The sequence below is a fragment of the Nothobranchius furzeri genome, chromosome 11 (genome assembly GCF_043380555.1).
Source record: "Nothobranchius furzeri strain GRZ-AD chromosome 11, NfurGRZ-RIMD1, whole genome shotgun sequence".
Classification (NCBI taxonomy): domain Eukaryota; kingdom Metazoa; phylum Chordata; class Actinopteri; order Cyprinodontiformes; family Nothobranchiidae; genus Nothobranchius; species Nothobranchius furzeri.
This window is the reverse complement of record NC_091751.1, coordinates 70,537,665-70,547,768: the sequence shown is the minus strand read 5'-3', so window position 1 is coordinate 70,547,768 and position 10,104 is coordinate 70,537,665. Positions and strand designations below refer to the sequence as shown.

The 10,104-nt window shown below is 46.8% G+C and overlaps 2 protein-coding genes across 4 annotated transcripts in view; one reads left to right on the top strand and one right to left on the bottom strand.

Moving 5' to 3' along the window:
• Positions 1–8,823, bottom strand: cmpk (cytidylate kinase). 2 transcript variants are annotated; one of them, XM_015975810.3, is made up of 7 exons: positions 8,586–8,823; positions 6,911–7,057; positions 4,415–4,567; positions 4,267–4,343; positions 3,923–4,019; positions 718–754; positions 1–623 (listed from the first exon to the last, which is right to left on the bottom strand). In XM_015975810.3, exons 1-7 carry the CDS (start codon positions 8,727–8,729, stop codon positions 607–609), a joined length of 672 nt encoding a protein of 223 aa, XP_015831296.1. In that variant the 5' UTR covers positions 8,730–8,823; the 3' UTR covers positions 1–606. The 2 variants fall into 2 exon arrangements, with proteins under 2 accessions (XP_015831296.1, XP_054591789.1); XM_054735814.2 differs by having other exon boundaries at positions 1–314.
• A 757-nt stretch (positions 8,824–9,580) lies between these two features.
• fam78ba (family with sequence similarity 78 member Ba) overlaps positions 9,581–10,104 on the top strand; it is a 15,313-nt gene continuing 14,789 nt past the window's right edge. For both annotated transcript variants that reach the window (XM_054735430.2, XM_015975809.3), the window contains exon 1: positions 9,581–10,041. In XM_054735430.2, the coding sequence (XP_054591405.1) occupies positions 9,713–10,041 (329 nt within the window). In that variant the 5' untranslated portion in view covers positions 9,581–9,712. The remainder of the gene's footprint in view (positions 10,042–10,104) is intronic.

Below are 10,104 nucleotides of genomic sequence, written 5' to 3'. Positions count from 1 at the left end.
TTAGTTTGAACTTTCAACTTTATGCTTTCATCTCAAAGAGCCTTCATATTTTACATTTCCATCTACATTTTTACTCATAACTTGTGTGGCAGGTGGAGCTAGAGAGGTTAAATTCATCTTCACATGGCCGACGTCCCAACATGGCAGCGGTCACACCGTCTTTAGTGCCCCAGAAGATGCTGGTATTCCATCAGGACCTTGGACTTTTCTGTTCTCCTCACCAGGTTACACGCACAACCGTGGTCTCACACCTTAAGCGCTGCTCAGACAAAACCACCCTGATGACATCAGGGAGAATGACCAGGTCTGATTGCCTTTGACAAAATAAAACATCATCATTTTAAAATAAAGGGTGATTAGTTGGACGCTAAGGCCTCAGACAGAGACAGGAGACACAGCTGTGAGCTCTTCTGCACAAGAGCCAGGTGATGAAGAAGAAGCTTCCCATTCATTCATTCATTCATTCACTCACTCACTGTCTCACACACAGATGCTGTGTAGCGCTTACAAAAGACATGGAAATCAAAGGTAATCCAACATAAAAATATGAACATATAAAGTAGAAGGTTATGAATGTTGCTCAAGCTTCTTTGTGTAGGATGGCTTTTAATTTAGCAAAAAACCTGGAAAAGAACAAAAACAAGCTTTAAAATGTAAGATAAGAGTAAAACCTTTCCATAAAGTACCCATGCTTCTGAGTTCAGGGAGGAACTCTACCTTCTTTGTTCAGGAGGTCCATCACATCAGCAAACACCTGCAAGACAACAGAGTAGAGCATCGTATTCTGATTTTCACGGAGCTAAAATCTATTTTAAATAAAAAACATGACTCCGCATCAGCGGCGTAGCAAGAAGTGGACCCCGTCTCCGTTTCATCACTCATGTGGGAACTTGCTCATAAAAATAACCTGGACTGACTTCAAAAATAAAGTTTTTCCAAAGGTAGTAATGCAGTTCCTTTACGGTCGCTGGAATATTCACATCATGTATGTGACACACTTTCAATCTTCAGTTTCCCACCGACCGCATCTTCCCAGTGTTTTCTTCTTCCTTCTTTCACATTCCTGCTACGTCAGGCACTATTAGCAATGTTTTTACCACCCTTCCTACGCCCGTCGTGTCCTGAACACGGTGAACTACGCTTTGGACCACGCGTGTGAGGCGCGTTCACGCTCATGAAGCACACACGCTCCGCTGCTGCTGTGGGGTCACTTTTCAAACTCTATAAACTCAGAAACTTTCAAGAGAAACACCCAAAAGTGTTGCTCAGACTGAAGCTACATGTCTCCGCCATCTTCTGGTGTAAACATCGACATAATGTAAAGTATAAACACAATACTGCGACTTTGGTGCTCCACCCTCTGGGGTCCAGCGTGTAATTTGCCGTTTTTGACTAATTTAGTTTTCCTTTGCATTTCCAAAATAAAAACCATAACCTCTGTCTTATGTGGTATCAATCTTTTCAGCACAACCTGGACTTTATGAATTTATACTAATTTTTTATATTATGACATAAAAGGGTTGCATATTAGACCTTAAATCACTCAAAAACAAAATCCAAATAGGAAAAAAGTTGTTTATTTTACTGTGAAACCAACAAACATTTATGAAGAATGTTTTGTTGTAATTTAGAATGGTCATCTAGATGGTACATTTATAAAAAATATCAATAAATATAGCAAATAACACATTTTTAAACAAATTATTAGCCCTCTGGGGGTCCAGGGTGTAAATCACAGTTTTTGACTCATTTTGGTTTTTCTTTTGTATTTTCTAATAAAAACAATAAATATTGCCTTATGAGGTATCATTGTTTTCAGGACAACCTGGACTATCTGTATTTATACTTATTTTATTAATTTGGCAATAATGTACATGCATTTTGGAGTGGAGAGTGGCTCTGTCTCACGCCGCGGAGATCAAGATCTGACAGCTGCGTGGCGCCGCCCACTCCTCTTGTTGGATCTCCGAGGAGCTGCATCTCTGCCTTCATCCTCTACCTCATCATGACCCAACTCTTCTAAGAGGAAGGATGGATCTGCCACATCGTCATCAACATCCTCGCCATTTGCCTCAGACTCCGGCTGTGAGTCTCCGCCCACTTCCTCTGCTTCCAGTTCAAAAAACAGCCGTACTATCTGAACTGCCTGGTGGACATTTATCCTTCTCATCATCCTTTATTAAAGCCTAATAAAAGCCTACTAAACTGCAGAGACAGTATATCTGTCCGGATCGCTCCAAAATATGAAGTTTACCGTTAATATCTGTCTAATTGCTTGTTGTTACTCCGTTCGCGCCACTCCTTTCCCGCCAAGCGGCTCCTTTTTGCGCACATCTCGTTACTCGTGCAGCCTTCCTCTCTCTCTCTCAGCTACATAATGATGCTTTTTACCAGCTGAATATGTGAGACTTCCACCAACAGCAATAGGATCTCATGTTTTTATGTTCACAAGCACATTCCCTCTCACAGATTACTAAACTGCTGTTTGACAAGTTATCAGATTGTCTAAAATTAGGTCGTTTTTTAGTTTAGTATAACTCCGCGTTTACGTGCCTATTGACACAATTTAAAAACTGGGGTGTAGTTTATAATCTCCCTTTTAAAGCTGAATTGAAACCGAAACTCAGGGAGGCGGAGTCTTGCTGCTACAGCGTCCCAAATCAGACCCGTTCAAAAGACACGTATTCGCGTCCGTGGACCCCAGAGGGCTAAATGTTAATTTTACAGTCCCTCTAATCCTATGGTTCTTATTATTGACATCGTTTCTTTCGGTGTTTCAGCCAAGGATTTTCATTTTGGGGCACCCCTAATTTTCATTACTGTCAATTTTCGTTGTCGCGCTTTAATAAACAACAAAATGGTCTTTACGTTGATCAATATTTGTCATAATTAAGGCTTTACAGACATTTTTAGTGCTAATTTTGTTTTAGTCCACAAAAATTAAAGTTTTACAAAATGAAAAAGAATATTTTCTCAACAAAATTAACTCTGCCTCCAGCAGCAGCTCTTTTGCACATTGTGACCTCACTAATGAGGACTTTTTGAGACAGCTCATAAACCCTGACTTAAAACACTGACACAGTGTTCATATGAGCAGCAGAGACGCACATAGCAGCATAAATAGATGTAAAATGTTAGTTTTGCATAATTTGTCTCCTTAAGAACGGAGCTAAAAGACCCAACCACGTGTTTAGGTGTGATGGGACTTATGAAGCCGAGGCTTCGAGGTGTGTATATACCATCGTATATACCATCGTATATACGTGTATATACACACCCAAGCTTTGATCTGAAGCTTGCGTCGTTTCATGGAAAACCGTGTGAGAAATGAGGCTTCATTTTACCTAGGTCACGCGCCTGGTTCGTGTGCTGTGTCACTTTTCAAAATAAAAGCAGCCGAGACCCAGTGCTGTGTTGGGTTTGTTTTGGTTTGACATGGCCAAGTTGGCAGTGATCAGACCTGCCCATTCAAGTCAAAGCTTCAGAAGCCTGGGTCACGGACGGTTTATCCATCTTTGTTTATTTCATTGATAGAAAACCATTGGTTCTATAATTATTGTAGTTCATCGAAGTGATGGCGGCGTTTTTGGCAGTCTTTAGTTGTTGTGTTGATAGTTTTAGTTGTAACCGTACTGGCAAGGTGCCCGATACACCAATTGCTTGGTCAAGACTTGATTCGTCATCATTGTGCGGAGTCTTAAAGTGACCTTGAGAAAAGATGATGAGACAGTTGTCCCATCGGTCAATGCTTCTGATCCCATCAACTTCCTGCTGGGACGTTAAAAACAAAGTGGTTACCTTGGAAAAAACGACCGTTATCTCTTTAAAATTACTGCTTGGCTTAGACGTGCCCCTCCCCAGCTCCACTGGCCACGCCCCTTCTCCCGCCGCTTTAACGAACAAAAGGATGCCTTCGACTCACCTCATCCACAGGACGAGACGCATCCACAGTCCGCACCTTTCCCTGCTTCTCGTACAGCTGAATGATTGGTCGTGTGGACTGCTGGTAGGTTTGGATTCTGTGTTAAAGGAGAAACGCTGCCGGTTATTCAGGTCACACGTCACCAGGGGCTGGAAGGAGACGCAAATGAGGCTAAAAACACCTAAGCAGGTACTCAGCAGCAACTTAAATGGGTCAGAGGGAGCTCCATAGGCAGATATGAGATGTTTAAGTACACAGAAAGAAGCCCTGCCAAAGGTTGGGGCTGACTTTGCTAACACTTTAATCAATGATGTATCAGACAAGTGTGTGTGGGTGGAGGGCACCTTTTCTCCAAGCTCTCTCGGTTGTCATCGGTGCGCCCGCTGCTCTTCCCCCGTTCTAAACACCTGTTGATGCAAACCTGAGGACAAACGATGCTCAGAGTCCAACCAAAGACACCGAAGGACAGGTCACCACCAGTTTCTGACTCACCTCGGTGCCGCAGTCAAAAAAAAGCACAAATTTGACTTTTGCCTTTCCATCCATGACGCGGGTCCACCCGTGAAGGTTGTCCTCGTTACGAGGGAAACCGTCGATAAGGAAACAACTCTTGCTGCTGTCCTTCTGCATCGTCTCTTCCATCGCCTGACAAAAAAGCGTCTTTGATGTAAAATACTCAGAAATGCAAGTAAATAATGTTCATTTGTACAGCACATTTCTCAGAAATGATCAAAAAGTATTTCACAAAATCAAAGTGATAAAACAACAACTATACAGACACCATTACACAGGCATGTCCAAAGTCCGGTCCACGGGCCAATCACGGCCCACGGCCAGTTTCCACGTGGCCCGCAGCTTTGGTCTAAGTATGTATTATTTATGGCTCACTGTCTCTGTCTGAATAAATAAATAATGACTCTAAAAGTGTAATTCTCCAACAAGTCGCTCACTTCGCCCGGAAGCAGCCAGCGAGCCGTCCTTGTAATTAACCGGGGACGGGCTTTTCGTTTGTTGGCGAGCCGTTCTCGTCTTCTGTAATATCTAATGTTAAATTAATTTTGAGGAAGTAAAATAAAATCTGACTCTTGCACCAACGTGTTCTGCTGGAAACACGCGGATTATCGATCGGGTTGCAGCACAGATCCCCGTTTCTGTCCACTTTCAGCTGCAGGTGGATGAAGACGCGCCTCTAAAGAGGACGGGGTAGCGTCGGTTATACAGACCTGGTTTCAGAAAATAATCTGGGCGACAGTAAAGTCCTATCTGCCGTAACGGCTCATTAACGCTAATGAAACGCACACGCTTCCAAACTCTGGACATCTCCTGTGATTTAGTTTTGACAAACTTCCCTCAACAGTTTCAGCTGATTGACCGCAGCCCACAGGTGTAGTGGGATTAATCTTGTTTTTTATTTGACTATTTCCCCGTCCTGTCTCTGATCTTCCTGCTTCTCCTCTCATTTCTCCAGAAAAAACTGCTGCCTGGCTTCCTCATTTTTCCCTTCATGAGATACTTTTGAACCAAGCAGATTAAATGTCGACCGCAGTGCTCGCTACGCGGCCGCATCGCCAAAGCACAGTAGCCACTGCATTAGCGGAGCGCGTCCGGCTTGAACAGAAGAAGAGGCACCAGAGAATATGAAATGACATCAACAATCGTGTGTGAATTATAATTTTTTTGGTTGCGCCACTATGAGAATGTGCCCTTTGCAGGACGCAGCTGCGTGGAGCGCATCAACAGTCAGCACTCGCTCTCTGCTCATAAGAATCCCAGTACGCTGAGAGTCCGTATAGATAATGTAATATAGGTAGAAACAAGATCTTTTTTTCGAGCTCTTCCTGGATCCACGTCTAATTCGAACTCTGCTCCTGAAAGAAAAAAACTGACATTTTTATCAATATAGGAAATGTCCCGGACAGAGAGTGAAAAGTGGACGTGTCTGGGGAAAAGTCTGGTCACCCACTGGGACAGTGCCAGAATGCCAGATAGGCCAGCCCAACCTGGATACATTCAATACAGACATGGAGGACAGGTATGTGGACAAAATAAGCATTATAAATGGTTTGGATACACATGAAAGTCCCAAGTCTGGAGCACCAACGACAACTTGTTGCAGCCGCGGCTCTGTATAACAGACATTTCCAGCCATCTTGTTTGAGTTGTGAGTGGATGTAAATGTCTGGATGAGAGGTAAACATTTCATTTGCTGGTTTTTCTAGTAAAACAATCAAAATTGTGATCCCACAGAGGTGTAGCAGGAGAGGTTGTGTTAAGGTTTGTTTATGCTCGACGCATCTCTCTCTCTCTCTCTCTCTCTCTCTCTCTCTCTGTCTCTGTCTCTGTCTCTGTCTCTGTCTCTGTCTCTGTCTCTGTCTCTGTCTCTGTCTCTGTCTCTGTCTCTGTCTCTGTCTCTGTCTCTCTCTCTCTCTCTCTCTCTCTCTCTCTCTCTCTCTCTCTCTCTCTCTCTCTCTCTCTCTCTCTCTCTCTCTCTCTCTCTCTCTCTCTCTCTCTCTCTCTCTCTCTCTCTCTCTCTCTCTCTCTCTCTCTCTCTCTCTCTCTCTCTCTCTCTCTCTCTCTCTCTCTCTCTCTCTCTCTCTCTCTCTCTCTCTCTCTCTCTCTCTCTCTCTCTCTCTCTCTCTCTCTCTCTCTCTCTCTCTCTCTCTCTCTCTCTCTCTCTCGTCATTTTAGTACTTCCTGGCTCGAGAACATGATATAAGGATATGAAAGAGTAAGCAATTGCTGTGATAAATAAGTTTTCTCAGAACGGAATCAGAAGTTTAACAGAATGTACTGTATTTATTTATTTATGATGATAAAGCTCTGTTTCTCCGATTGTGGTGACTTCCATCTGGGTCATCAGCTAGCTGACCGGACCCACTTTCTACTAATCTGGTCGCCATGGAAACATGAAATGCCAAGCAACCACTGGAAGGACGAGCCCCGCTGGAGGACGCTGAGCTGGACTCTGAACATGAACGTCAGGCTCACCTTCCTGAGGAGGTTGATGGTGATCTCCACAGGAACTATTTTGCCTTCTTTGATGTAAGCGTCAATGAGCTGTCCATCCTTAGACTCGGCTCTGCATCGCTCTTCTCTGAGCAGGTCCCCCGCTGACAGGTGGGTGCATTTATAGGTCTGAGAAACAAACAAATAAACAAAAGGGAGTAAACAAACCTCCACAGGAAGCATCAAATTAGCACTTGAGGCGTCAGCGCTGGGCTTCTGTGGCGAGATGACCGGATAACACATCAGCTGCTGCTGGGAGTCTGTGAACACTCCCAGTTTAGAGAAACAGATTATTCTTTCTGATTATTCCCAAAGCAGGCGGCTGCCTCAAAGCAGGTTTGTCTCCAACAGCAACGGTATCGCACCTCGAACTTCCCTACCTACTCATTGAGGACGGGTGTAAGCAAATGAGCCTCTCCTTCATGAACGCACCTGCAGCTGGCCAACAGAGCTGAAGCAATCGTGCTGTTCACTCATATGTACACACACATCTGTGGCACTCAGCGACTGACATCAGTACGTAGGCCGATGTCCAACGCTGTTGGTGGCGCACAACTTAAACTGCACGAGGCGACACGAGACAGGTTCAGCAAAAACTCCAAATGGCTAACTGCCTAGACGATATCGCAGAACTACGGAAGACCATCGCTCTCAAGGATGTATAAAACAAAAGCACAAGTTGTTTCTGAAAGAAGGGAACTCTGGATTGTAGCTTTAAAGAACTCCGATCTTTCAGCTCCGAAGCCGTTTGGACAGTTGTTAGAATAATCTGGCCTTTACGTGGAAATAAACATCTCATTTCTTGGTTTTGTTTGTAGGATTATTATGAAATTTCATCATTTTCCAAATCCAGTTCTGCTGTAAAAAGCTTGTGGAATAAACAATGTCAAGCATAAAAGTTATTGGCAACTGCATCATCTGCTATGGATCTCTACAGGCTGAAACTGTGCAGACGGAGCCAATCTCCACCGCTCCAAACCCTCGGCCGATTTCTGTCCCTAAAGCCGACTGGAAGTCAGGCGCATCCTCAGGCAGCCAGGTGCTGTTGCAGAATCAGCTGATCGGCATCTGCAATAGATAAACCAATGAGGTCGACCTCTACTCCACACTGAGGTTGTTCAGAGAGCCGCCATCGGCTGATTCCTCCTCCTCCCCATCAGCAGCGGACCCTTCACACTGCTGTACGCAGATGAAGCGTGGCTCTTTCAGATCACAGTCATGGCTGAAGCAGAATGTTTACCAAGCCTTCACGCAGCCTGCCTGTTTGTTTAGTCACGTGTCATCGTGACGTCACCGCACCTGCACAGATGAACCAGTGATAAGACTTCCTGTGTCCTGTCACCGGCTCACCTACTGATCATGTCGTTCATTCGGGCACGAACCGGTGGTTCCGGTCAGGAAAGAGACCAGAACCGGCGGCCCAGTAAACTCTACAGCTGGAGTTTGTTGGTACCACACAGATTTAGACAGCTAAGCTACGATGCTAAGCAGCTAGCTGCGGCTGGCTAGCACGCGTGAAGAAGGCAACCGGAAGTGACTGAGATTTAATCCTAATTTCATGAACAACAGTAAAACATCAGCAGAATTCTTCAGGCCCGAGCCGGTCCACTTCTCCTCCCGAGGGGAAAAACACCAAATCCTCCGTTTTCTTTCATACCTCCACTATTTTGGAACACTGGGTCCCTTTGCCGGCGCCGGGCCCGCCCAGCACGAAGACAACGTTCGGCTTCGTCATCACCGACCGCCGGGTTAACACGCTGGGTACTCTCTGACACAAGCTACCGACGACGCGGACGAACATTAACTAGCCCCGGAGGGAGCAGACCGGTGAATGCGTGTCCGTTTCTGCCGCTGGGCAAGGCCACATCACTTCCGCTATGGACCTCTCCGACCAATGGGGCTTCGCGCCGGGGCCGTGATGCGGTCTCGTGGCCACGCCCCCACGTGCTTGTTATTTTTAATGCAGAGACTGGGTGGCGCCCCTCCCCGCCCCTCCCTCCGCTACAGCATCAGCACCTCCAAACCGAGCAGCGACCCCGCCGGAAGAGGATGCTCTCTGGTGAGTTGTGCTGGACCGCCCGGTGACACGGTACCGGCGGGCGGGATGCTTTTATCACGGTTATTCTGCCTTGCTGCTTCCATTCATCATGCACCATTCATGCGTCTCCGAGAATGGAAGCCCGCTTCGGGGAGAGCGTCACAATAGTCCGCTGCAGCCCCGCCGGCCCGCCTTTTCAGCACGAAGTCGCATCTTCTTCATACAGGTCTGAGTGATGAAGAGCTCCATTTTGAGTTGGGTGGGCTCCGTGTGAATCCTGGGCTGAAACGAGGAAAGCCAGCGAACAAAGGTACCCCAGCCCTCCTCCGTTGACGCACCTGGCTGCCCTGTCGCCTCCTGACATGACAGCTCGGAGCCGGGAGCAGGGCAGCAGGATTCAGGGGCACCGACGTGCGGCCGGACGTGCGGACTCGACGGGGAGCAGAGGACGCGCGGCGGGGAGCCAGCAGCAGCCTCGGGGAGGCCGGATTGTAGTTTGCGGGGACGAGTGCCAAGGGCAGTGCGGCAGTCAGCAGTCAGACCGGGGGGAGGAGGCTGCGGAGATCTGTGACATACTCCCCCCTAACTCCACTTTCTACACCATGCTGGAGAAATGATGGCGGATGTTGGCTTGCTCCCTTGACTTTCAAACCATCCTCCGAACTTCTTTAACCCCAGCCAGTCAGTGGTGATGTGCAGTTAAAGGTTCGGTTTGCTCTCCATTGGGTGGAGGCTGGAGGGGACTGATGAGCATACTGTCCAGGTTTCACTTGCTCTCTCTGGTTCTGCTCGTTCTGCTCTTCACCTGCGCTATGGGCTGCATTCAGAGCATCGCGTGCAAGCCCCGCATCAGACGCGAGAACATCGTGGTCTACGAGGTGTCCGCCTCCATCGACCAGTGTCCCACCATCATCGAGGAGAACTCTCCAATCGTGCTTCGTTATAAGACGCCCTACTTCAGAGCTTCAGCAGGAGTTGTGATGCCACCCGTGCCCCGCAACGAGACATGGGTGGTGGGCTGGATCCAAGCCTGCACCCAGATGGAGTTCTACAACACGTATGGTGATATTGGCATGTAAGTGTGCACAGGACACCGCCAGGCTAGCATGTGTATGACATCTAGGAATATCTCACCTAC